Raw genomic sequence first — 27,360 nt, 5'->3', positions numbered from 1 at the left:
CGACATTAAGTATATTTGAATTTTGACTGACTCTTATTGTCTTGTGGACATGCTCCGGGGAGGAGGGTGTGGTGATCTGCAGGTTAAGTGGACATTGGCTGAAATAGTGGCAACGGCTAAGGATTTGGACTACTGCTCCATCAACAAGGTCGACAGGGATAGGATTCATCCGGCTCACGTTCTTGTCACGGGAGCAGCTAGATCCCTTATTGCTTTTTCTAATGATGTTTAGTTTGTTTTCTTTAAGCTGCTGTCAAAAAAAAAAAAAAAAAATTTATATGTTACATGAAAATAAAATCTTAATTTGCATATCATCTGAGAGACTGAGACCGAGAAAGCTGTTGCAAGAAGTCAAGAATAACAAGCTCAAAGATTAGTAGAAAAAGTGAACAATTTTGATTTATGATATTATACTATGGCTGCCAACAAACAATGGAATACCTTGCAATTAAAGTATATCATAAAGATCCATCCTTAAAGTCTTAGTTATCTTAGATAGTAGTATTAATCTATACTTTACTTCAAAGCAACACACCATAATCCTATAAACCATAGCATATAAATATCCTTAATTCCAACCTCTGCTTTGCTCATCTCAAAACCAAGCCAATCTCACACATTAATACTTCTTCTTCTTCCTAATCAACAATGTCTCGTCCACTGCAGACAATCTTCTACTTGACCTTGATTGCATTTCTAGCAGCGTATCCTGCTTTCGCTCGTGACTTCTCGATTATCGGTTACTCCCCCGATGACTTGAGTTCAGAAGAGAAACTTCATGATCTATTTGTATCATGGATGTCAAAGCACCTGAAAATTTACAACAGCCTTGAAGAAAAGCTGATCAGATTCGAGGCCTTTAAAGATAACTTGAAACATATTGATGAGAGGAATAAGCGCGTAAGCAGTTATTGGCTTGGGTTGAATGAATTTGCAGATTTGACTCATAAAGAGTTCAAGAACAAATACTTAGGCTTGAAAGTTGCAGAAAACAGAAATGTGGATTCTTCAGAAGATTTCACCTACAGAGATGTGACAAATATACCAAAGTCTGTAGATTGGAGAAAGAAAGGAGCTGTTGCACCAGTCAAGAACCAGGGCGCATGCGGTAAGAAGAAAATGTGTCTCATTATCTTAAAATCAAATCATTACAGTGATAGAGCTTGAAGTTTCACATGAGCATGATTTTGGTTTTCAATACTGTAGGAAGTTGCTGGGCATTTTCAACTGTTGCTGCAGTTGAGGGCATAAATCAGATTGTCACAGGAAACCTATCTTCTTTGTCTGAGCAACAGCTAGTAGACTGTGATATCAGCAACAACGGCTGCAGCGGTGGGCTCATGGATAATGCATTCAAGTTCATAGTCACTAATGGTGGACTTCATAAAGAGGAGGACTACCCTTATCTTATGGAGGAAGGAACTTGTGAAACAAAAAAGGTAAACAAACTAGATTACAGATAACAGAGTTAACAAACCATATCTCTATTATATAAGCCAGCTCCTGAGGTCATTTTTGTAAAATGACTTTTCGTGTCCCCCATTAAATTTTCTAATATAATGTATCATGTTCACAGGAACAAATGGAAGTAGTGACCATTAATGGTCATCGAGATGTTCCACAGAATGATGAAGCAAGTCTACTGAAGGCACTCGCTCACCAGCCTATTAGTGTTGGGATTCAGGCTTCTGGAAGAGACTTCCAATTTTACAGTGGGGTAAGTCCTTCTACACAGATCTCTAGTTCAGCATCACACACTGTTTAAAGCCAAGAAAGACTAAAAGAAAACAAGACAACAGGAAGAAGGGTTACACCTAACCATGTACATGACTGGTATCAATTTTTGTGCAGGGAGTTTTTGACGGGCCTTGTGGAACTATGTTAGACCATGGAGTAGCAGCTGTAGGGTACGGATCAGATTACATCATTGTGAGAAACTCATGGGGACCAAAATGGGGAGAACAAGGATACATAAGAATGAAGAGGAACACTAGACACCGTGAGGGACTGTGTGGTATCAACAAGATGGCTTCTTATCCAATCAAAAACAAATGACGGTATTGACACAAGTTTCTATCCTCAATCACCCTCCTTCCTGCCTTTGCAATCCAAGCAACAATCAATAATAAGTGTATATGTCTATACAAAATTTATCATCAAATATGACAGAAAGCATTCTGTATATTTCTCATAAAAATTATGGAAATTCAAAGCATTTTCTTCTTGGTCCTCACATTTGCAATTATTAGTTATTAGTACAGTAAAAGGAATGGAAAAGTATTTATGTTCCCACAGCTAGAGCATTTGCATGCCGATAAACAGGGGCTTAAAAAATGACAGATGCAGTAAAATTGGCATTAGGCATGAGTGATTAAGCCTCTGGTTTAACTCAGTCATGCAGAATATTCAAGGAAATACTAATAAAATGCAACAGATGTCACCAGGACCTGATACTGTAAATCTGGATGCTTAAAAGAGAGTAAAGGGTCATTCTTTTTTGGGAATTAATTGGAAACCTCCTTGTATTTGAAGACACAATCGTAAAGCCTTCCTCCTAGAAATTGGGCAACTTCTGGATGCTTAACCTGAATAAAATCACCAGTAGGACAAGGGATGAATAAGTTCCTCTGTGCAAGTGAAACTTTCCTGAAAAGAAAACACAGAAAACAGTGACATAAACCAAATATATACCATCCCAATCTTGATGGAATCACACTTGAACTGAGCATAAAGATTTGTCTCTATTCCACGCCCCTGCAAAAGAAATGAGGAATTTAGTATCAGCATTAGCTGACATATCCACTTCGTAAGTTTTAACAAGATATGAATAACATAGGATTGGTTGCACAAATAAGAATATCAATGCTGCCCGTCTAGGAAAACAGAGGTATTTGATCACAGATGAGTTTCCCACCCCACTAGCAACATGAGAGCTAGATACATTATCCAATACCTAATCTCTAAAAGAAAATTTCTGTTGGTGAGCGGATCTATCAGCAAAACTGGCAATCTAAGTTGCAATAATAAAAAAAAGAACAAGCACTAACAAAATATCAAGAACTGTGTTCGATATCATATTATCACCCCAGTTTTTTATTCTAAGATATCAAATTTTGCAAGACATAAGTTGTATTTAAAAAACTTAAAAATAGCCATATTCACACTAGTCACATTTTTTTTTTCAAACAGACAACAGATAATTGGGAACTACCTTTTCTGGTTCAAAATTTTGTTTAAAACCAAAACTTACAATGACCAAACAAGCCCTAAGCTTCCGAGAATAAACCAAAACTTACGATGAAAAAAAAAAAAAAATTAATTTTTTTCCTTGGTTGGGTTTGTCAGGGTAGAAAACAATTGTCCCAGGGGGAGAAAATAACTTTTCAAGGGTGGAAAACATTTTCCTTTTGTAAAGAAGGCCTTGAAAAACATTTTCCTTTTGTAAAGAAGGATGCCACATTTTCTTCCCTACTCTTTACCTCTATTTTTCTCTCCTCTCATCCATCCCCTCCCTTCTACTTCCATTTTTCTTTTTCTCCGACTTTTCTTTTAAGGAACCAAACAAGGGACAACTATTTTACAATTGTTTTTCCCTTTAAAAAATATTACCACGGTGATTTACCATGAAAATTGTTTACCTTCAAACCAAACGGAGCCTTAAAGTAAACTCTTTACGAGGAAGGTGAAGAATTTCAATGATATATTAATAAGGAGATGTATGAGCTGAAATTTAAAAGCCAGAATGATGATCTCTCCACACAAGGTTAAAGCACTACAAACAAATATGTCATTCATTCACTTAATTCTCAATAAAAATTGCTTAAAAGTTAGAACTTGCTTTTAAATAGACTTACAGACCCCCTTATTGGAACTTCTGTTACTAAACATCCGACAACATTATAGTGTAATGTATCGAAGTTGGTCAAATGGGCATTCAAGGTCACATGTATAAAAAAATATATCATTAATCATAATGTACTACTCCTTCGGTCCCTTTTTATTCTTTACGTATTCCCTTTTGGGCGTCCCCTTCTTTTCTTTACGTTTGGAATATTTCCTTTCAATATTCTACAAAGATGTGCCCAAATTTAACAAAATACTCAAACATTGAATTCATCTCACCATTCCTCATTCCTCATTCCTCATTCCTTCACTCCATTCACCTCATTTAATTAATGACGAAACCAAATATTTTATTATTTTACTAGAAAAACAAAGGAAACAAAGCTCTTTTTTCTTGCGCTTAAATTCGTGTGCATGATACCAAATGTAAATAATAAAAAGGGACTGGGGGAGTAATATATAATCCTCTTAAGCAAAGATAATATGAGAAGATGGGTGGGAAATCATAGTCCATGAACTTATTGGTAGAAAATCTTATTCATGACACATGACTACACGAGTAAAGGTTTGAAACCCTAGGTCAAGGGTCCTCCATTTGAAAATTCAAACCCAACTTATGAACATGGCCCTGCAATGGATATTCAAAGTAAAAATGTGAAGGAAAAAAAAAACACAACTACCCCCTAAAACCCTGACAACTCTATGCAGAGTACTCTTACTGAATCCAATCACCAACAGCACTGATAGAGACATCTAGTATCTACAAAAATGCAGGTGTTATGAACTACTTCCTTCGATCATAAATATTCGCAACGTTTGTCATTTTCATGCATGCCAATGCATAATTTAGATCGTCAATATCTTAAATTCTCTTCAAGCAAAAATTATAAAAAGTTGATGTTTTGAAAATACGTATTGAGACGAATCTAACAAGATCCCACATGACTATGTTTTATTTGACATATAATGATATAAATCACCAACAATAATCAAAGTGGAATATGTGAATAGTGTAAAAAGACCAAACGTTGCAAGTATTTATGAACAGAGGAAGTATGAGTTATGTGATTCAGTATGACTTGATATTTGATTATTTAGTGAAAACTGAAAAATAGACCATCTGGCTCATTTTGCACATTCTGTTGCAGGATGGATGCATGCTTTAAGGTATAGAGACAGATTAAATCATCAGAAGCACGGCAAATTTACATACCATTCCTTCCAAAACAACTAGGTCTGCATCACTAGCTACATATCCAAGCTCTTGTGACACACTTGTTAGATCAATTACCTGTAAGCGAGTTAAGATGAAGGACAATCATCATATAAAAGTTTATAATTCCAGAAGAAACACTTTGACACTTTTGACACTTTTCACTGACCGGCAAATCATTGCCAGAATTGGCAATCAAGAGTTTGGAAGTATCAACACCCATAAGCTGTCCACTTTCATCCTTCAACTGATAGAGAAAACAGATGTATCAGCAAGCCCAATAAGAGGCATGATGAATGGACAAATTTTTAGACAGATAAACAAAGTGTAAAATGCAACAATACCTGTGATACAATATCAAACAATTCTGTATATGTAACATCGTTAATAGAAGGCAACTCATTGGCTGCCAAAATAACCTGCATCAAAATGTTTAAAATGTAGCATTACAACATGTTGAAATTAAGATAATGCAGTAAAATCTGTCTGTTTGACAATAATAATGGAAACCGTAATCTCAAAGCAGATCATTAGGAAAGTTACAGCTAACCAGACATCAATAGCTTCCAGCCAACCAGCCGAAAAGAAGATGAAATAGTGGAAGTACAAACAATAATGGAATTTAGGTAGCATCAGGAGGAGCCATGGTCTTTATATGAGTTACATGTAATTGATATAATTGCAAATAATTGTAAAATTCGGAAAGGGAAGAAGAACCCAAGCATGATTTCAATATAAATGTATATAATGGTCCAGGACAATGAAAGGCTAAGTAGCTGTTATTGAGTGCAGGTTCGAGTCTTGTTCTGTTGGTTTCAAAGTATAGTTTTCCTTTAGTAAAATAAGCATACCTCTTCTTACCCTTTACTTGTATCATCCTCCTTGTCATCAATTTTATGAGATTTTTAGTTTTTGAGCGTATTGTTCACACTTCTTAGCCTTCTGTTTTCCATATCTTTTTTGTTTGTGCTTAAAGCTCAAAGAGATTGTTTCTAAATCCAAGTATAAGTCAGTGCAATCCATAGCCATTATTGTTATAAAGAAAACACATTTTCACCAATTGCTACAGTTGAAGTTTTATCTAATTTTTGAATCCTATTCTTCAGAAGGTCAAAATAGGTGTCCAGAAAGCCTTAATCCCTTTTCTTTTCTAATTTCTTCTCGTCTTAGAACCATTACTTTCTTTGAGACAGCTTCTCCATTCACCCAAGCAGTATACATTAATTATTGCACTTTGTTGACTGACTAAAAAGACTGTCTTATTAAACACTAACAAGATTGATTTACAAGAATATGGTGCATTAAAAGGAATAAATGTAATAATGTATCTATGAACTCAACCACACATAGTCTGTCATGCACCATTCTCAGATTGCAAGAGGCCCAACTTTCCAAACATATTCCTTGACAAAGATAAAGCAGACAGATCTGCAAGATAACTGTAACAGGAATCTGGTGCATTCAAAAAGATAATGCCACAGTTTCTGTATGCCAAATAAATGGTCAGAGGCCCAAGTTCATCTGATTTTGTTTCGGTAAGTGATGTGGAAGGCTTCAGCTTCTGGAGGACCGCAATCCTCCAAATAAGTGTGATTGTGCAGATGTGTGTGTACCAGAATGTTAAGTAGCATTGTGTGCAAATCTTGCAAAAACAAACCTGTGTACCACGGCGCAGTAACTCCCTGGCAAATGGTAAAATTCCCAAGATGATATCTGCACCAGAGTTATCAACAAAAATCACAGCCTGTTATAAGGAAGTAAACAGAACGATAGTCAGCGCAAGAATAATGAGTTAGATAGGACAAATATGAATTCAACCTTACAATCTAATTAGCCACAAAAGAACTCGCCTTTCCCCAAGACTTCTTAATCCAGTTAACTTTGAAGGTATCAAGATCATCAACTACCCATGGTCGAGGGAGCAGGTTCTGACAACTGGCCAAAAAGGACATCCCATCCTTCGAAAATACCTCTGCAAGCTACACACGCAATATACAGAACAAAAAAGGTCAGCATGCCAGTATCATATTTTGACAACAGAGGGGAAGAAAAAAATTCATAGTAACTCGTAATCCTTTATTTAATAAACTAACATTCAGAAAGACCCAATTAGATCTATAAAGATCTAATGGTAATTTTGTAATCTACTACTTATGGATCATTTTAATTTTTAAGATGAATGGAAGAAGTAATCAAATCAATTATCCATTTCTCATATAGATAAATAAATATACTACTGCACCAAAAAGCTCTGATTTGTAACTAAAGTTCACAACACAAAGTAGGGGTACCTCTGCAGAGCCAAGGTCGAATATGTTTCCAGCAAACATTCCTTTAACCAGATTCTCCAAACGTTTTACTGGATCCTCAATAGCATCATTAAGACTCACCACATTGCAAAATAAAGATATAGCCTTTGCATTCTCGTCATCCTTCAAATATAAAAACAATAAAATCAGTAGTTTAGACCAGGTGCAACCTTGCAACGGCACAAGTATCTAATCCATCTAATAAGTTTCTACATGCAGAATTCGTGTCATCTATTTACTGAAAGAACAAAAAATATGTCAGCAACAAATACTATTACCTTAACTTTTTTAAATATATCTCTGAATCCTAATTCCCGAAGCACTTGCTCCCGAAGCCTGCAAAGCAGCTACATTGTAGAAGAAAGGGATGAGATAGTGAGAACATTGCCAGAATCACATACATAAATCACACAGTAAGCTTCACCAGGACTTCTGTAAAACTACTAATATCTCTTACAATGCAGTCAGGTGGGCCACCATGACTTTCTGGGTCTTTCTTCAAATCTTCAAGTATCTCACCAAACCTTCATAAATACGGAGAGTGTCAACTAATATTATTCAGATTAAAATTTTATACACAACCATGCACTTCAATTCTTACTCAAACACTCAACATGTAAACTTTAGAGTATTGGTTAAAACACAAAGTTAGTACTTTGCCAAACCCTAATAAGGAGTACAAGTTTTATTTCTTCACACATCTTTAAGCTAGTCTGTCCTTAGGCCAAATACTAAAATCAGAAACGAAAACAATATCAACCATATATTTGCGACAATACTACTGTGCAATCTCACAAGCAACCTGAATAAACTACCAGTCCAAGACTCTTCTTGAGATATTTGCATAAACTTCGGCAGAGAAAGCTTCTGTAACATAAAGAAACATGAACAATGCATACCTTTCTGCAAACTTTTCAGCTCTAACTTTAGCATCCGGCACTGTGTCATCACTCTCTGCCCGTTCTCTGAAATAGAACCAAGAAAAACAAGCAGCTCAGAACTTCAACGTTGCATTGAACATCATTGTATAACATACTTGGCCAAAAGACACTAGCCCCACATTACCTTCCCCCCCCCCCCCCCCCCCCCCCGACAACATCACAACAGCATCAGCAAACAACTAGTTCTTATAAGAGACAACATTGTCAACTGTCAAGCACCAATCTTTCCCTTTCAAGATCATGAGTGTAATTTAGATGAGTTCATTTACATTTAAAAGTAAGTTCTAATACATAAGAGTAAGTTCATATAAGGGTAAATGACTTCAGATACGTTCTAATACTTAATAGAACCTTAATATCTATAAATATTTTATTTTTTTCCATTTCCATTAGACTTCCATAGAGGATCATATGTTTTATCAGTCATCAGTTCTACATTAATATCTAAAAAGCTGTGTCCCAACCCTCGAGAATGAAAAACAGTCAATTATACTTAAATTTAAGCTGCATAGACATAAACTGCTCCTCTAGAAAACCACTTGGATCATATTCTTTTCAGCTTTCACCCTAAAAAATAAAACCTGAGGTCCAGCAAATTCACATCATTAATTCTGGTGACCAGTGAGTTCAAAAGACACAAAACGCAATAAGTTCAGATAAGGCCCAATAAATTCGAGTAGAAAAGAGCTAGCTTTATTCAACAATAATACCTTCACCCAGCCATTTTCCCCAGAACAACAACCAATCGACCTGCCAAAAATCAAAATCTCCACAATCTTACTCCGAACCAATCAATACTAACCAATCCCTACTCCCCCCCTCGAATAAAACACCATAAAACTATAATGATCACATTGCTTGAATTCTCCATACTTGATGAAACAATAGCAGCTAATCAGCGAAGACAATTGCACTAATAGAATCTGATAATTGAGAAAGTAGATGAAAAATTGAAAATCCAAATACAACATTTGGCAGTCAATCCAATCAAAAAGTTGGAAAAATATCAAATTCGCAACGAAAGTAAGAAAACATGAAAATGATAGAAAAATTGACGAAGAGAGAATGTAAGGAAGTACTTGAAAGAAGGAATGGAATTGGCGAAGAGGTTGATCCAAGAGATTTCAGTGGGAGTGGGTTTTTTAGGGTTATCGTTCGGAAATCGGTAAGGAATGGTGCATGCTCTGTAATTTGATTCGATTAGTAGCGGAAATGCCGCCAATTCCGATGCGCTCTCCATTGATGCTTCTCGCTCTGTAGTAGTGGTGTTGAATTTGGGTGTATGTAGGAGAGAGAATACGAGTAAAGAAGGAGACTGACGACGGAGAATATGGGGAGAGGAGAGAGAAAGGTGCTCAGATTCTTGGACAAGCAACCGTGGGTGGGTGGTGGTAATGATCCAGGGCAGTGGGAGTGGGACTCACAAGATGCAACCGTGCGCTCTTGTTTTATTCGCTCGTAATCATTTGTTCTCTCCCAAATTTGCAAAGCATTCTTCTTGTGGTAGGAAACTGGTCTAAAGAAGGTTAACCTTTTTGAATGACCATGCTCTTTTTTTTTTTTTTTTTTTTGTGGGTGTTAGCATCCGGTTCACCCTTACGGGTAATTTAGATTCGGGACGAGTTCTGGGTGGTTAGATTCCAGTCCCCTCCCAATTGTTGTTGCGGGAGATCGAACACAGGTTCTCCATACCAAGTTCACCCTCAATCACCACTAAACCAACAAACAATTGGTAATAACCATGCATTTTTAAAAGGGTCAATCTAACTCATCTTTTCTAGTGACAAGCGAGAGTGAATGATCAAATGAAGAGAAACATAACGACAAAGTAGAGCAAAGCTCCATTTGCCCGCGATGAAATTGTTTTCCCTTTGACAAAACAAACAAACAAAAAATATAAAATATTTTTCATCAAAAATAATTTTCGTCAAAATAGAAGGAGTGTTAATGATATGGAATATTTTCGGCACACTATTAAGGTACATACTATTCACCTATTTTTTACTTATTTTTCTGAAATAAGAAGAAATGAGATGAACAAAAAAAGATCTTGTTCCATATAAGGACATTATACTCTAAGGTCATAACTCATAAGGACAACTTCTTCAAGAGTTAAAGACAATACTCAAGTGTAGGGGTAATTACTTTTTCAAAGCAAACGCATCAATCTAGACGGTTGTATTTAGTTTGAGAGGGCTAGGTGTAAGAGATATTCCCATGGCCTAATTTAAGTGCAAGAATATCATACTAATATACTATAGAATAATAGGGCTGAAATGCAAAAGGCTCAATGCTCAAATCCAAAGACATAATATTCCACAACTAAAATGATAAAGCGTAACAAACGACCTTTAAACTGTGTCACAATGATGACATGCATGCTTATGTTTCATGAACATAATTGGAAACTAAAATATTTACCTTATATAACATATTATATATGTTACAAAAAAGGTAGGGAAATCTTAATATTCTGATTTATTATAAATATAATAAATATTTGTTACTTCTTTGTATCGACTACCTTATTTACATATTTTCATAGCAAAAAATTTGCATTGTTAGTAGAAATATTTTGATAACGCATGACTTACGTGGCGCCTATATGTACCATTTAGAATCCGACACGTAGGGTTATGACAACTAAATGTTGTCGCAACTTGCAACCTTTATCATCACTCGTTCCTCAAACCGCTACAAATACTCATTTATGATGCAACACAAGGTAAAAGGGAATTTCCTCTGCTCTCACTCTCTCTCTCTACTTCCTCCCTCAGTCCCTCTATATGATATATGAGACACTAATTTAATCTCGTCCCCACGCTCAAGATCCGAAGACTCGACCGCATGACAAGATTCGGATACCGGAACAGTTTTGATTGCTGTTAGGATATGAAAAATGTATATTGTCACCCCAAACTCAAAAGTCAAAAACTAAGTGATTGTTTACATAATTCCTGCACAAATCAAAGATGACATTATTCCCTTAGAACAAGAGATTATATTACTCTAACTATTCCATTACAAAATGCTAATATTAGCAAAAAAAAATGTTCCATTTAAATCCCCCTAAGTAAACTAATTGATTAACCTGATCAATTCTCATCCTAATTCCTATCTGATACTCCGTATACAGTATTGACACTACAACAACCCAAATCTGTTTAAGGGCATGGAGGAGGCATCTGAATACCAAAGTATCTTGCTTCTACATTCTCACAACTCGAAACCGGAAGCCGTTCCCCTGATATCAAATTCAAGTGAACATTCTGCAGGAATATATTCTTGCAGGGAATTCCTTTACTACAGGAAAGTGTCACTGCTACTTGAGATAGTGAAGTTCCCCTAATGTTTTTGAAGTATATGTTGCTCAATCTCACCCTTGATGGTGCCTGCTGCCACAAATTAATGTCTGTTTAATAATTTGATTACCTTAATCTTGTCAGACAAAGATAGATATGTATACATACCTGAGATGAACAAGAGTGGAAGGGGCAATATGCTTGATCAATAATGATTGGATTTCTTACATGTTTCATTACAATGTTCTCGAATTTCATGTTAGTAGCCGAGCTTCTACCAGGCGAATCAGCCCACGTTTTGATCCTAATCCCATTTGAAGTCCCGCTAATTGTACAGTTTCTTACAAGGAGTCCATTTACATCTTGTTCATGTGGGTATTTTCCCAAGCTTCCAACACTAAACAACCAAAACAAATTACACCAGTCTAAATCAGAGACCCAAAAAACTATGTCTATATATATAGATTAATGTAGGTAGGTAGGTTATACCTTATGCCATGACCTGGTCCGCAAGTGATATTTGTAATAGTGATTTGAGAGTTCCCTTGTCCAACAGAAATACAATCATCCCCGGTACCAATGTTGGACCAAGAGAAGCTAACATTAGAGCTACGTTCGAGGTGGATGCCATCCGTGTTTGGACTGTCCTCCGGTGCAGAAATCTCGAGTCTGCTGCCATTGAAGTCTCTACATTCTACAAGTGCTAGATGAAAGAATTTGCTATTTAATGAAGTAATATCATCAACAACCGTTCTGTTCATCCCCACAAACTTCAGATTCTGACATAAAAAGGTACAGACCCAACAGTTATTCATCAATTACAACAACTTCAGAAACTCATAACATAACATTCTACTATTAAAAACATTAAGATTGTTTTCTATTCACCTAATTTTCACTTATTTTTCCTGAACTTATGCTATCTGAACTTATCAAAACTTATTTTTAGTTATAAATTCCCTTATTTCTCCTGCACTTTTCTTATCTGAACTTGAGAATAAGGTGAACAGAACAGAACAGGGTCTAAAAAGGTCGTACACAAATAGTGCAAAGTGTAGGAAAAGTCCAAATGTACATAAAATCTATACGAATATATTAAAAGGCGTTTCTAAAAAAAGTTTACATGCATGTGAAGCTCTGCTTATAAGCCTTTCACTTCATGTAATCCTGATATACAACACAAAAATTCAACCAATAGTCTGTTTAAGGTTTGGTCCCCGAGCTTGAGCTTAAACAATAAATCCTTTACCACTTCCATGTTATGATTGCAAAAATAATATATGAATAATTGTGAATGTTATTAATGCAGTAACTATGGTATCGACTAAGCCTAAAAACTAGTTGGAGTATTAAAAACATTAGACTAACAAAAATCAAAATGTAAGAGATGATGACATACAGTAGGAAGAAGGTCACAATTAGAACTAGTAGGGCAATTGTTGAAAGGCCAAGCTGTAGCACCTTGCCCATCAAAAACTCCACCTCCCGTCAAGGTAAGTCCATTGATCCAAGCAAACTCGATCCACCCGGATCCAAATTCGTACTCAGACAAGTCCGTTTTCGCCTTCAAATAACCCTGTTTCATAAACATCTATCACTAATTTCTTAAACTAATCAAACATTCTAACAATTAAACACGTACTTTTTGTTAATCAGTTTACCTTGATTAAAACAGTTAAAGATGAAACATTTTCACAAGGACCTCTTAACTTAAGAGGACCAACAAGGTAAGTTCCTTTAGGTATCAGAAGAGTAACATTGCCTTGAGAGTTACACACTTTCTCCCAAGCTGCAATAAACGCCTAATTGAAAATCACACAAACGTAAACTAATTAGTCAGTTATAAATCCATCATTCAAACATCAGCTTTTGGAGGGAGTTAATGAATTATATATATATATATATACCCGAGTATCGTCGGTTTTACCGTCAGCTCGGACCCGGAAACTGGTGACATTGATGATGATTCCTTGACAAAAAGTGTTAGTAAAAATTGTACAGAGCAACAAGTACAAGTTAAAACTGGTAATTCTGCTCATAATTGTATGTTAATGGCGGTATGATATCATAGTAGAAACTCAAGAATTGAACCGTTTTTGTTTTTGTTTTTGTTAAGAGAGAATTATGCCTGGGGTTTAATTAATTCTGCTGGAAGTAGTGGACGGTTATTTTTTGCACCTCATAGGCAAAGGCAACTGCTATTGCCTAATGCCTATTGCTGACCTTGGGAGTTTTTTTGTTTTGTTTCGGTTTTCCTGAGCATATATATACTAATATACATGTTGAAGAAAAGTAGAAAACTACCCACTATCTTTTTTAACTTTCTTTTTCTTTTCTTTTTTTTTTTGTGAGTACCGAAACACGTGAGCTAAAAGAAAAAGGGTTTTTCATGCGCCCGTGCTAATGGTACAACGATTTGTGCAAAGAAAATTGTTGTAGATGTGGGCTTGAGTTTGTTAACCTATTTGAAGCAAAAAAAAAAAATGGTAGTGATGCATGTTCTTTTCGTCTTAACAAAAAAAACTCCAATATTTAGTAAAGTACTCCGTAAGTTATACTCTCTCGTATTAATTTATTTAAGAGATACACTTGTCTTTTCCAGCCGTATTTATTTAAGAGATATACTTGTCATATTTATTAACTTATCAACTTCACCCTCTAATTAAATAATATATCTAATTTATCATATGATCCACCATCCCATTAAACAAATAATTTTTGAAACTCACCCTACCTCCCACCCTTAAAATGACATGGTCCTCACTTATTTACTTATTAAAATATCTACCCAACCCCACTTGCTTTATTATTTTATTTCATTCAATTATTTTTCTTAATACCCGTGTTCGGCCAAGTGTATCTCTTAAATAAATTAATAAATTCGGAGTGAGTAATAGAAAAGAATAATTTAAGTTCAGTAAAATTCAACTTTAGAGAACAACACAAAAAGATTCAATGAAATCAGTATTAATGAGTAAAAAGTCAATTTTAATAATTAATCAGTACATTTACTTTTTCTTTAAAAAATAAGGTGAAAAGAACAAAATTTTAGTAGTTTGATATAGAGAATACACTTCGTATTATTTAATATTTAGTAAGTACTTTTTGGACAATTCATGTTTGGTTATATTTATGTTAAATATCTGTAGGAAAAAAGATATATTTATACTATATATTAAAAGGCGTTTCTAAAAAAGCTTATGTGACACCTCTGCTTATAAGTTTTTCAACTTTATGTACATAAAAAATGTCAAGTACATAAAAAATGCCAAACATAGTTTGTACTTCGTATAAGGTTTGAACCTTCAACCATGAGTTTAAAAAATAAAGGTTCTACCACTAAGACATGACATGTTTCATGTTATCATTGCAAATAAAAAAAAAGTATAATTAATAGTGAACGTTATTAATGCAGCAACCCGAGACATCGCCTGGGCCCAAAAACTAGTTAGGTCTCTAATAGGAAAATATCCCAAATCAAAATTGCAACAGTTTTATACACGTCATTCATTTTTGGAGGATCAAATACGAAGTATTTTACCAAAAATCTAAGTATGACATGTGTGACAATTTAGAAGATTTTCATTTCATAAGAATTAATGAACACTACTTGTAAGGTTAAAAAGGGTTACAGAACTTGTAGGACTGAGTGTGCAAGACCACTAGCTTGTGCAGGCGCTCCAGAATCGCAATTTCAGTCCAAACTATTCAGCATCCTGGAAGAGAAAGTGATAGCATATCTACAACAAGGAATCACTAAATAAGAACTGAAGAACTAACAAGAATTCATTTGCTATTTTGCTTCTGCTAACTGCAGGCCATCTCTTCAATTGCTGAATAACCATATGTCATAGAGACGTATATGTAGAGTTCCTATTGCAAAAATATGCTACCATATATGTACACAAATGATGAACTGAAAAGAATATAAACTTCTGCAGAGAGATGCAAAATCAAATCAATCAGTCAGAAACCAAAATTCGTCGAGATTGCAATTGCAACCACTTGGGATCATTTCTTAGCCTTCGAGAACCTCAGGCATCGGTATTTCTCTCCACTGACAGTGATTTCAAGTGCTCCATCTTGGTTATCTTGATTTGATGCAGTTCCCATCAGAACACTTTTCTCCTTTTCTAGATTCTCTCTCTCCATCTTTAGCCTTGCTTCTTGACGAGCAATCTCAGCCTGCAGGAATAGAAGAACATGATCAATTCCAAGGAAAGTCTTTAACGAGAAAGAGAAGTTTAGCTCATACAGCAGAATGAAGAATCAACAATCACGAGTACTACATCACAAACTTATCTTATATGCGTACAAAAAAAAATCACAATTTTTATCTTATTGTCCACGTAAAAGAATAAAAGAAATCACCAATTTGTCAAAGGGAATCCAGATCCTGAAGAAAACTGATATAGCCACTAATTTGAAGCTCAATCAAATCGATCCTGATCATCAACCATTGTACCTCACTTCCCTCGTGTAGTAATGTAATCATGTGTGATATCAACTCCTACAGCGTTCCTGATTGCTAATACCAATACCTTTTCAGTTCTACCATGCTAAGCTCCGCATGATTTGGGTGTGAAATTTTGGTGTGAAAGGTTAAGGTTGAGAATTTGTGATCAGGCATGTACACAAGCAATATTAAAAAAACCCTTAAAATGAGCCAAAGAGGGTGCAACCACACAAACTAAAATAGAAATGATCAGAAGAAACAGCACTATCTTCATCTCATAAAGCTATAATAAAATATATTACTTCATGATTACAGAACTATCCTGAAAAAAACCTGATCCCAAAAGGGCATCAATTTAGACCAGAGACTGTGCCCCTGTAAAACAGGATTGTACAAGACATGACTATTCGAGGAAGCTATTCGTTAACATGGATACTCTTTTAGTCGAACCTCCAACACTAACCTAATACGAAATACTTCCTAACTTCTTGTGAATCACGATAACAAAGGCAAAGAACCTCGAAACTTGGTTAACCCTCCCTCAGATGAGATGAGAGATGATAAGTTCATCTTGAAATCGCATACCTTGTTGTCATTAGTCACTACAAAGTTATACTCCGTAGAAACAGATACCAAATTCAGCTCGTAGCAATCGTTATACCCCATTGTTATTAGTCACTGCAAAGTTATACTCCGTATAAACAGATACCAAATTTAGCTCGTAACATTCGTTATACCTCATTGTCAATTGTCATTAGTCACTGCAAAGTTATACTCACTACGTCCCTTAATACTCGCACCGCTTTCCTTTTCAAATCGTCCCTTAATACTTGCACCGCTTCTATAAATGGAAACTTATACCAATATTATATTATTTCTCACACTTAGTTACTAACTCCACCTACACCCCTATTCACTACAAAAAATCATTTAAAAATTCACACCCCCACTCACCACTTCTCATATCTTACACATTTTCCACTAACTATATTAAAAAATACCCCACTATCAACTAACACCCATTAAATTAATAAGTCAATTCAAATGTGTTAAACTCCGCACCGGTCAAACCGGTGCGAGTATTAACAGATACCATACCAAGTTCAGGCGTAACAATAGTTGTAGCACGCCCAATAGCGGCTTAGTTAATGATCCTAATCAATAACTAGCCCCTAGAATCACTCATTACTCCAATTGCCAATTATCAATACCTAGTATTTAAAAAGCGAAACCAATTACCATTCTTTGCCATGTGCCAGTCTACTTTTGGTTGCCATGTGTCAGTCTACTTTTGGTTGCCATGTGTCACTCTACTATTTTGTTTGCCACGTGTTTTTCAACTCTCTTTTAAGTGGTTAGTCATTCAATGCACTTCTTGCTCTTCATATTCTCTATTTGATATTTTAATTACAGTGCCTCTTAGGCTTCATATTCTCCATGTAACATACTTCATCCACAAATTCCTTTAAAGTCTATCACTTAAATAATTGGATATTTTAGTTCTCAATTACAATTCTTAATTTTGATTTTACCTTTCCAATTTATATTTAACTGGCTTTGGCAAATTCAGTTAGAATCATTTCTACCCCAAAGCCAAAAGTTCAAGATTTATTCATGCATGTTATTAAAAAAAGTTTCGTATTAATTTTCTTTTATCAACTTTTCGTATTATTGATAAACCATATAATTTTTTCTCTTTTAAGGAGAAGATATTGTAGAGAAATTGAAGAGTAATAGGACAAAGGGCGTGGATGATTTTGGAGCATTTCCATATTGTAGCTATGCACATCATCCACTAGGTATAAATTATTTTTTATTTGTTAGTCATGTAAATGAAAGAATTTTTTCCCTATTTCATTAGATTTTTACTTCTTTTTTTTAATCATACTCCAATATCTAGAACAAAGGATTAGCAATCTTGTGATAAAATTCCTCTTCTAATTTCCTAAATATCAATGTCAATTGTTAAAATTTTGTACTTCTCATTTTGATTTTTTTGCTTATTTGATTATTTGAGTTCGTTGCTTTAGTTTTTGAGGGAAGATTTCAATGTTTTAATTTTAATGTAATACCGTTAATTATAGGAAAACTTTGGCTTTGTTTACATAATAAAGGATTTTGCCAAATTGACAATACATGAATTGGACTCAATTGAGAAGTCTTAGCAAAGAATTGTATGTTGCTGTAGAAATTGCAAGATTTGGGAATATGCGAGAAAGCATATTAATATGCTGTTAAGGATCTCCTAATTTCCTATTTTTCCGTGATTCGGTTCACTATCTAGATGCATGGTTTTAAATATGACAAGTTACGACATTGTTGCGTTAACATGCAAAACATGTGAGTTGTGAAATTTAATAAATTTGGAATGCAGTACTTGCAGCGACTACACACGACTAAAACGGGCGATATTACTTTTGGATTTAAGCAAAACATAATTTGATAATTTTGTACTCTGAACTTCAACGCGAAAATCGGTTAATCCCTTAACAAACCACGTGACCTATATTCATAATTTAATGTATTGTACGTAACGTGTTACTTATAATGTGTAGCAATGTCTTTTGGTACAATACTATTTGGCGGATAGAAAAGTTAGAAAATAAAAAGGTTGCCAATGTATGTACGTATTGTATACCATTGCTACCGCTAATATATACGAAGTATAAAATAAATTATCAAAAATTACATTTTAATCATTCATTGGTGCCTTACGTTACCTTATGTTATGCATAGCCCGTACATCGTACGGGCCAATAAACTAGTTTCTTCAAACAAGCATAACCAACCTATCATTAATCATCCCTCAAAAAAAAAACCTACCATTAATCAATGTATGACAAAAACGTAACAAAAAACATCATGATTTCTTAAAATAGATAACACAATCCCTAATAAACTCAACTAACAAAAATTAACAAAGTAATATCATGCAAATCCCATTTCAGCAACAGAAAACACCAAATTAACAAAATTACCCAAAATTAATTGAGAAATCTAAGAACAGCTTCATCAAATAACAAGAATTTTATCAGAAAGAAGCTAAAATATACCTCTCGGCGGGATAATTCAGCTTTCCAAGCAGCTTCACGTTCAGCGACCTCGCGCTCACGCTCTTCGATATAACTCTGCATTTCTCTCTCCTTCATAATTCGATCTTGAATATCAGCTTCCAAAGCTTCTTTCAGCTCCTGCACGAACTTATCAACAACTGATTTAATCCGCAGCGACATTTTCTCTCTCCTGACAAAATTGAACCCAGAAATCGCAGGGTGTTTGTTTTGAAATTAGGGATTTGTGTCGATTTCATGAAATCTCATTGAACACTTGATGAAATTCGATTGCGAAATGATGATTTGGAAGTGACGAAATTGAAATTTGATTTGAGAAATTAGTGGACTAGGTTGTAGTCGGGAGAAGAGGGGGAAGAGTGTAATTGAACGGAAGCAAAAGAAGGACGAAACGAATAATGGCCTGTTGTTGTCTTGTGTGGAAGGGTATTCTCTCGGCCCGTCTTTGGTGCTTTTTCCAATGAGAAAGTGAGTGATAAGGAATTAAGGAATCATGGGATTAGTTACATCAAAATTTTAGATGCCCTTTTTTAGAATAAATAAATAAAACATTACAAAATTAAGTAAAAAAAATTGGTGCGAAATGAGCCATAATGGGCGGAGATGAAAATCGATCTCATGATTACCTAGAAGCAGGATGAAAACTCTAACCAACTGAGCGATCTCTCACTCTCATAAAATCAAGTAAATATGGATTATCTGAATGTTAATCACAATGAATACTCATTAAGGTGCATTTGGTTCATGGAGGGGAGAGGGAATGACATAAAGAAAGGGATAGAAGGAGAATGAGAAGCAAAACCCTTTCTAGTCATGAGTTGTTTGTTTTGTAAAAATCAAAAGGAAATCGTACAACTCTCACACCCTTTCCTTCTATCAACCACCACCACCACCTCCCATCTTCTGCCGCCTCCCTCCTCTTCAAGTACTCCTTCCGCGCTTCGTTGTCCTCCACCGTCTCCATCTACTCTCCAGCTTGACCTTCTGCGCGGCGGAGTTACCCTCCCCAAGCCCTTCTGTGCAGCGTTGCCTCCCATCCTCTTCGCCGCCTCTACTTCCCCAGCCCTTCTACCACCGCTCTTCGTTCCTCCTCTCTCTTCTCCTTTAATTTCAACTCCCTTAAATCTATTTTTTTTAGAACTTTTTATGATTGAGGTTGTAGTTTGGGTAGTTATGTGATTCATGAGGTTAGAATTACATTAAGAGTGATTGGGATGGTTTTCGACAAGTTTAAGGTTTATTTTTAGGTGGTTAGGGTGAATTTCGGGGGTAGAAATGTTGGTTTAGGTGGAGGGCAAGTGATTCCGATGGTGGTTTGTGGTTCCAGTGGGGATTGGGTGGGTTAGGTGGTGGTCGGTGGTCAGGTGGGGTGGCGGCGGTGGTTGGTGGTCTGGTGGGGCATGTCGCTGGTTAGAGCGGTGGGTCAGGTGGTGTTTTGGAGGAGGTTTTGTGGTCAACGTGGTAGTTAAGTTGGTTGGATGAAGAAGAGTTGGTAATTAAATCCATTGGGTCATTTAATCTCTCATGCTTTTCTATTGGGACATTAAATTTTTTCATTTTTCCAATATCAGAATTTTGATAAGAGTGAAACATTCTAAATAAACGTAATTTTTCTTGTTTAAATTTAAAAAAAAATAGAGAAATTTCAATGCATATTAATTAGTCGTTAAATAAACGTGCAAAATGCCAAACGTAAAGAACAAAAAGAAACGGAGAGAATATAAAATATTGATATTTGAAAAAAATATATTAAGACGAATCTCACAAGATCCTACATTATTATGTATTTACTTAAGTATGAATTATCAATATTAAACAAAATAGAGTATATGAATAGTGCAAAAAGTAGAGTGTTGTTAATAAAAAGAAACGGGGTAAGTATTTTTCAATGGGACGGGTTTAGGAATTATTCTTGCGTGGATCTTAATTTATTGTTCACATAGCAACTATAACCAATTAAACACCAATTTTCTTAGATATAGTAACCATTGTGAAAAAATCTAAGTAACCCTAGTTTTTAAAAGTGAATATTGACTTAAAGTCACGTTATTTGTACTAACATCAGTATTTTTATTTTTATTTTTATTTTTTATAATAACCCTAATAAATATAGATATAGATATAGATATAAATATAGATATAAAATAAATATGGCACTATAAATTAGAAACAAGCGGTTAGAATTTCTGAATTGGCGAGGGTTTAATATTTTTTTGTATGGGAGTGTGAAAGGCTACAAAAAAACCCAAAAGCATAATTATGGGCAATATTGGATGTGTTTTTCTTCAAATATTAAATAGGACAGAACTGTAATTTGCCATGAATTAGGACAAAACCAAGGCCATGTTTAGTTCACCTTATTTCAGGACCCTATTACTTATTTCAGATTTAATCAGATCAGATCAGAAAAAATAAGTTCAGATCAGATCAGACCAGACCAGACCAAATTATTATTATTATTATTATTATTATTATTATTATTATTATTATTATTATTATTATTATTATTAATAATTAAATGCTAACTAAGTCAAATATTTTACAAATAATTAGTGGGAAGTCGAGATACAATCTGGCCCCTAGTCCTCTGGCTATAGCAAAGCCTATCCTAGTGAAAATATGAGCAACAACACGAACCCAAATGTCCTGAGTCCTAAAAAATTTCTGAACCCGCTTCAGCAACGCAACAACATCCTTATCTAGCTCCCCCAAAGAAGAGAAAGAGAACGGAAGATTGCCATAACCAATTGCCCTGCAACGTGCTTCGTACTTGACCTGCTTCCGAATAGCCGCATCAAACACAACCCGGCCCGGGAAAAAGTCAGACAACCCAGATTGTGTCAAAGGAGAAGATTCCGTCAAGTCAACACACACATCACAACCCCGATCCCAAGAGTAGAGCAACACGTCTGCTGGTCGGAGAGCTCCATCGTTCTCCCGATAGACCAATATCAACATCTTTCCGGCCGAAATCCCAGACCGATAACAAACATCAACAAGGGTATCCCGAACCACATTATGCCGATGTTTAATACCCACGATGCCAGCACATGACACCGCATGATCACCAAAGGTGTCTCCCGCAAAGACCCTGGAGCAAGCAGAACATGGCGCCGTAACAAAGAACAAATTAAAGGAACCCCCAACCGGTAACACAACACGCATCGGTATTTTATTTTATTTTTAATTTTATTATTATTATTATTATTATTATTATTATTGTTATTATTATTAGTAGTAGTATTATTTATATCATTGTTATTATTACTATAATTTTATTACTATTATTGATTTAGTAGTAAAGAATGTTGTTTTCGATACAATTAAAATCTATTATTTAAGGCATAAAAAAACATTAACAAAACATTCAAATTCATCATGTCCAAATTAAAACCATTAAGTCCAGATCAGAAACGATATGATCAGATCATGTCCATATCAGAACTGATTTTTATAGATCAGAACCATTATATATCTAGACCAGAACCGGTATGATCACATAATATCCAGATCTGTACAGATCATATCCAAATCATGTTTAGATCTGCAAAGATCTTGTCTAGATCAGAACCGATCCTTACAAATCATGTCGTTCAGATCAGAACCAATTTGTACAAATCATGTCTAGTTCAGAATCGATATGTCCTGATTAGAACTAGTCTAGATATCGACTCTGTACAAATTATGTTTGGATTAGAATTGATCTGCATAGATAATGTCCAGATCATGTCTAAATTTGAATCGATCTATTTCGATCAAAACCGATCTGTCCAAATCATGTCCAAATTAGAAATGTCTTTACAAATCATGTCCAAATCAAAACTTCTCTATATAGATCATGTCTAGATCTGTACTGATCATGTCCATATTAGAACCGATATTTCCAGATCATATCCAGTTCATAACCAAATTTGTACATATCATCCCCAAACCAGAACCGATTTGTACAGATCATATCCAGATCAGAACTGGTATGTCCAGAACCCCTCTATCTAGATCATGTCTATGTCTATCTAATATAAGGAATAGTTAAATCATGAGCAAAGTCAAATAAATAATAACAATATTATAAATTTGTGTAACATTTATTTTACACGTAAGTCGTTTAATATTAATAAATATAGATTTTTGTTTAAACTCAATTTTAAAAAATCAGATCAGACCAGATCAGATCAAATCAGAAAAAATAAGTTCAGATCAGATCATATCAGAAAAAATAAATTCAGATCAGATTAGACCAGATCTGATCAGATCAAACCAGATCAGGAGAAATAAGGTGAACCAAACGGGGCCTATAAAGTCAAAAAGTAATAAGGACAAAGGAATGAAGAAGAACAAGAGTTACCGCGAATTCTCAAAAATTTGACCGCCATCACCGGAGAATAAAAAAATGACAAAAAATACAGCGGCGAGATCATGTCTTTTTCTTTCTCTTCAGTCTACCAAATACCAATGCTAGTTCATTCTATCAGGCCCCGCTCTTTTTATTTTTACCCGACACAAAATCACGCGACGCCAAAGCTAAATAAATTAAACTCAACATTTTAATTCCATTTTTGTCTCTCATTTCACACTATCCCTCTTCTCTCTCCTTCACCGACCTTCAAAACTGTTTTGCATCAGGTTTAATGGAGAGATTATTTTCGATTACAATCATTACATTGCTAATTTTGCTGGTAATTGTTGTCGGAGAATCGCGGGAGCTTCGGCCATCGGAGCATGGATTGCCATTCCAGAACCTCCCTGAGAAGTCGCCGGATATGGTGGTATTTTTCGGTGACCAAGACTCACCGCCGGAGAAAAAACCTCCGGCTATTGTAGGCAGTATGAACGAAACGGCGTCGTCGGACACGTGGTGGAGAGAGTCGCCGGGGAAGAGAAAAGAGATAAAACTGAGTAAGGCGTTGATGATTGCGACGGTGGTTTGTGGATGTATAGGTGTCGTGTTACTATTGGCTGCGGCATTTTTGTTTGCGCTTAATTTTTATAGGCGTATATCGGAAGCATCGTCGGCGTCAGCGGTTGCTAGTGATAATGTCAATCACTCTGCCTCTGTTTCTGCCGTTACTGTTGATAATGCCACTGTTCCCAATAAACAGGAAATTTAATTTTACATTTGTTTTATAATACCAAGTAATTAATTTTATTATTGTAATCCGTATTTGTTTGTTAGAGTCTTAGAGATGTTGGTGTTTTTTGTGGAATGAAATGCTCAAAAGAGTTGTTAATTTGAGTCACTCGATTGAGTAGTTTGGTGGCCATCATGAGCGGTGAGCCACTGGTATACTGGTATATCTTTTCATTTGAATTATTGTACTTCTTCATATCACATTGTTGAATTATTCATCTACAAATATATCCCAATCCAATCTGAAAATTTACGAATTTTGAATAAAATTTGGATTACTCTTACGTGGACTTGTTCCATAATAATATTAGTGTAGACCCAAAATTAATACGGAGTAATTTTATTTAGCACATTTTTACATACATAAGGATCTTTATTTTCATATAGTGACTGTAATAAGTTAATTACCAAAATTCTTAGATAGAGTAACTATTTTTTGTATCATTAAAAGTGAATTCTTAACTGAAATAACATTATTCCGTCACAACATGAACCAACGACACGAATTTGATATTTTTTTCATAGTAATCCTAATACACATGTCAAAATAAAATAGAAATAAGTTGCTGACATTCTTTTATGCATAGTCCACAATAAATTTAGTGTGGACCAAATCCATTTAAGAATTGGTGATAAAGTTTTATTGACATTTGGAATTGAAATAAATAGTATGGAGTACTCTTTCCGTCTCTTTTTTTTTTTACTTTTTCTTTTGGTGTCCCAAAATGTTATTTACATTTCCTTTTATATTATCACATGAATGCCTTAATATTCTATCAAAATGTGTGTCCAATTACTATTTTAACCAATTAAATTCATTGGGTCATTTAATCTCTCACAATTTTCCATTGGGACATTAAATTTTTCTCATTTTCGCAATATCAGAATTTTGATAAAGGTGAAAACATTATAAAATAAACATAATTTGTCTTGTTTAAATAAAAACAGAGGAATCTCAATGCACATTAATTAGTCATTAAAACGCGTGTAAAATACCAAACGTAAAGAACAAAAAGAGACGGAGAGTATAAGTTAAAGTCATACGGAGTAATTACCTTAAGGTTATATTTTGTTCGACTTATTTTGATTTCACAATTCTTATTTACAAGTTGTGTGCAATAAATATTGTACATCGAAATAAAATAGTTAATCAAAAATGCTTAAAAGTTACACTTTTATAGATAAAAGTTATCTACTTTTTAGTGATAACTTTTTCATTTTAATAAAAATTATTATTTCAAAATCACTAAAATAAATTTCAGATTAAATATGTTTTTATAGATAAAACAAATTCAAACAAAATAAGACGAATAGAATGGAGCTTAACTAACCTGATCAACCATTTTTCACAATTCATAATAACACAAACTGGGATGAACCATTTTTTTTAAACTTATCTAAATTTATTAAAAATTATCAAACTTTATTTAATTTAAAATAATATTTGGGTAGCTCCCAATTTCTTTATTTTTCCTCATCCAAAATTGTTTAAACTTATTTTTATTTTTTCTAATCTTAAAATAAGTGGAACTAAGGTAAACATAATAGGATCTAATTCGAAAAAGTTTACCAACATAAATTATCGTTTAAAAAACATCTTGAATATTTCAAACTTGAGAATAACGAGTAGAGTACTCCTCTACAAAAATCAACCAAAGTAGCATCTCTCAAAATGATTATAAAGCTCTTTATTCAAGAATGATACTACCAAAAAGATCAAAAGAAGAATAGAATTGCCTTCTAATAAAAGGAAGAACAAGCAATTTACTTGAATTAAAATGAGGTTTTTTTTTTTTTTTTTTTTTTAATCGAATAGGGCCCCAAAATGCCAATCTTATGCTTTAGGTAAGAATTTGCTTTACTAATTACCCTTTGCGGATAAAATCCAAAATTATATGGCCCCATCCTCACATGTTGCTAGTAGTTCCTTTTTCCACTTATATTAATTGTACTTATTCCAACCATCATTATGTTAACAACTCCGCACTCATTACTCTATTAATCACATAATCCTCTTTTTCTGCGCATAATTAAAACCTCACATGGTGATCTTATTTGCATATCTTATCCTTTATACGAGTATATAAATGGTTGCATCATTGAAAAAATAAACCATATGTCCATATAGCAAACTTTGGCGATTAATAACATCTAACATTAGGCATAATAAAACTTTTTCGAAAATAATACTGAAGTACTACGTAGGATTTATTTAGGTCTCGTCGAAAATCTATACGAGTTAATGCAAATCTATTTGAGTCAATGAAACCCAACTTTTAATAGGCAAAGCCTTTTGGAAGTTCTGCGATGGTAATATTGTTCAGTGTATGTGTGAGATTTTTTTACCTCACTCAAATCGGTTAGCTACTATGGAGAATTGGGGATAGATCTACTGACTTTTGCAGAAGGTTGTGAGCTGGCTCGAGTTCCGGGCCCGTTCAGACCCACGACCCATGGTCTGAACGTGCCCAACCCTTGTCAATCAAAGACACTCTACACGGGCTAGTCCATGTCGAACTGGAAATTTTAAAATATGGCCCAAGTCACTGGCCCTCATGTCGGGACGAATCGGGCCGTCGTGCATAATCCTTGATAGGCTAATACTTGCTTGTATTCAAAGGAAGCCTTGATAGGCTAATACTAGCTCTACATAAAGTTATAAGTGTTGATTGTTATCAAAGTAACACCAACAATTTAAATGCTCTACATATACTGAAAAGTCAAGTAAAGTATCAAACATTTTTTTTTGAATTGGTTCAATTGGGTTCAATCTCATTTGAAATGTGCAAGGAGTTTTAAACAGATTTGTCGATTCTAACTGATAATTACCTCTCTCTTTTTTGACACAAAAATAGTATCATCGAGAGACGCTAAATGTGTATAACGACCTTAACTTGACGGTGAAAAACTACACGTGTATCGTATACAGAGTATAGTATTAAAAAATGATCTGAACCATTCTTAGAAGATTAGACATCTTAGCAACCAAAAATATTAAATGAGGGACAACCTAACAAATGCACCATGCAACATTGTTTTGGTAGGCCACTGCACCAATGCATATCAATGTCATTTTTCAATTTTTTGATTTTATAAA

The 27,360-nt window shown here is 34.7% G+C and overlaps 5 protein-coding genes across 6 annotated transcripts; 2 read left to right on the top strand and 3 right to left on the bottom strand.

Moving 5' to 3' along the window:
- The first annotated feature begins 540 nt into the window (after window positions 1–540).
- Window positions 541–2,229, top strand: LOC110786642 (cysteine protease XCP1-like). Its single transcript, XM_021991203.2, has 4 exons — window positions 541–1,108; window positions 1,207–1,439; window positions 1,577–1,717; window positions 1,852–2,229. Exons 1-4 carry the CDS (start codon window positions 649–651, stop codon window positions 2,053–2,055), a joined length of 1,038 nt encoding a protein of 345 aa, XP_021846895.1. The 5' UTR covers window positions 541–648; the 3' UTR covers window positions 2,056–2,229.
- Window positions 2,164–9,806, bottom strand: LOC110786641 (damage-control phosphatase At2g17340). The gene is made up of 12 exons (XM_021991202.2): window positions 9,386–9,806; window positions 8,265–8,330; window positions 7,823–7,889; window positions 7,644–7,712; window positions 7,348–7,488; window positions 6,907–7,035; window positions 6,714–6,800; window positions 5,401–5,475; window positions 5,226–5,303; window positions 5,057–5,134; window positions 2,692–2,754; window positions 2,164–2,585 (listed from the first exon to the last, which is right to left on the bottom strand). The coding sequence occupies exons 1-12, from the start codon at window positions 9,544–9,546 to the stop codon at window positions 2,505–2,507; spliced, it is 1,095 nt and encodes a 364-aa protein (XP_021846894.1). The 5' UTR covers window positions 9,547–9,806; the 3' UTR covers window positions 2,164–2,504.
- Window positions 9,807–11,226: 1,420 nt separating this feature from the next.
- LOC110786596 (exopolygalacturonase) lies at window positions 11,227–13,977 on the bottom strand. 2 transcript variants are annotated; one of them, XM_056842887.1, is made up of 6 exons: window positions 13,516–13,977; window positions 13,270–13,410; window positions 13,008–13,184; window positions 12,098–12,387; window positions 11,777–12,005; window positions 11,227–11,701 (listed from the first exon to the last, which is right to left on the bottom strand). In XM_056842887.1, the coding sequence occupies exons 1-6, from the start codon at window positions 13,645–13,647 to the stop codon at window positions 11,471–11,473; spliced, it is 1,200 nt and encodes a 399-aa protein (XP_056698865.1). In that variant the 5' UTR covers window positions 13,648–13,977; the 3' UTR covers window positions 11,227–11,470. The 2 variants fall into 2 exon arrangements, with proteins under 2 accessions (XP_056698865.1, XP_021846839.2); XM_021991147.2 differs by having other exon boundaries at window positions 11,227–11,698; window positions 13,516–13,974.
- Window positions 13,978–15,172: 1,195 nt separating this feature from the next.
- On the bottom strand, window positions 15,173–19,611 carry LOC110786603 (uncharacterized). Its single transcript, XM_021991153.2, has 2 exons — window positions 19,118–19,611; window positions 15,173–15,793 (listed from the first exon to the last, which is right to left on the bottom strand). Exons 1-2 carry the CDS (start codon window positions 19,295–19,297, stop codon window positions 15,620–15,622), a joined length of 354 nt encoding a protein of 117 aa, XP_021846845.1. The 5' UTR covers window positions 19,298–19,611; the 3' UTR covers window positions 15,173–15,619.
- A 3,940-nt stretch (window positions 19,612–23,551) lies between these two features.
- On the top strand, window positions 23,552–24,427 carry LOC110786602 (uncharacterized). The gene has a single exon (XM_021991152.2). The coding sequence runs from the start codon at window positions 23,764–23,766 to the stop codon at window positions 24,241–24,243; it is 480 nt and encodes a 159-aa protein (XP_021846844.1). The 5' UTR covers window positions 23,552–23,763; the 3' UTR covers window positions 24,244–24,427.
- Window positions 24,428–27,360: the final 2,933 nt, after the last annotated feature.

Source organism: Spinacia oleracea, chromosome 4 (assembly GCF_020520425.1).
Source record: "Spinacia oleracea cultivar Varoflay chromosome 4, BTI_SOV_V1, whole genome shotgun sequence".
Classification (NCBI taxonomy): Eukaryota; Viridiplantae; Streptophyta; class Magnoliopsida; order Caryophyllales; family Amaranthaceae; genus Spinacia; species Spinacia oleracea.
Note: the sequence above shows the minus strand (reverse complement) of the source record. Positions and strands in the feature narration are given on the sequence as shown.

What these genes read in the sequence shown, in the direction of transcription:
- LOC110786642 (XM_021991203.2), top strand. Translation starts at nt 649, where the DNA reads ATGTCTCGTCCACTGCAGACAATCTTCTACTTGACCTTGATTGCATTT. An exon ending in CAAGAACCAGGGCGCATGCG is followed by an intron (nt 1,109 to 1,206) that starts GTAAGAAGAAAA and finishes TCAATACTGTAG; the next exon opens with GAAGTTGCTGGGCATTTTCA. An exon ending in ACTTCCAATTTTACAGTGGG is followed by an intron (nt 1,718 to 1,851) that starts GTAAGTCCTTCT and finishes ATTTTTGTGCAG; the next exon opens with GGAGTTTTTGACGGGCCTTG.
- LOC110786641 (XM_021991202.2), bottom strand. Translation starts at nt 9,546, where the DNA reads ATGGAGAGCGCATCGGAATTGGCGGCATTTCCGCTACTAATCGAATCA. An exon ending in AATTCCATTCCTTCTTTCAA is followed by an intron (nt 8,331 to 9,385) that starts GTACTTCCTTAC and finishes GTTCTATTTCAG; the next exon opens with AGAACGGGCAGAGAGTGATG. An exon ending in TCGACCTTGGCTCTGCAGAG is followed by an intron (nt 7,036 to 7,347) that starts GTACCCCTACTT and finishes TTGCGTGTGTAG; the next exon opens with CTTGCAGAGGTATTTTCGAA.
- LOC110786596 (XM_056842887.1), bottom strand. Translation starts at nt 13,647, where the DNA reads ATGAGCAGAATTACCAGTTTTAACTTGTACTTGTTGCTCTGTACAATT. An exon ending in GTAAAACCGACGATACTCGG is followed by an intron (nt 13,411 to 13,515) that starts GTATATATATAT and finishes ATTTTCAATTAG; the next exon opens with GCGTTTATTGCAGCTTGGGA. An exon ending in TCCACTCTTGTTCATCTCAG is followed by an intron (nt 11,702 to 11,776) that starts GTATGTATACAT and finishes AATTTGTGGCAG; the next exon opens with CAGGCACCATCAAGGGTGAG.
- LOC110786603 (XM_021991153.2), bottom strand. Translation starts at nt 19,297, where the DNA reads ATGTCGCTGCGGATTAAATCAGTTGTTGATAAGTTCGTGCAGGAGCTG. An exon ending in CTGAATTATCCCGCCGAGAG is followed by an intron (nt 15,794 to 19,117) that starts GTATATTTTAGC and finishes CTATTCCTGCAG; the next exon opens with GCTGAGATTGCTCGTCAAGA.
- LOC110786602 (XM_021991152.2), top strand. Translation starts at nt 23,764, where the DNA reads ATGGAGAGATTATTTTCGATTACAATCATTACATTGCTAATTTTGCTG.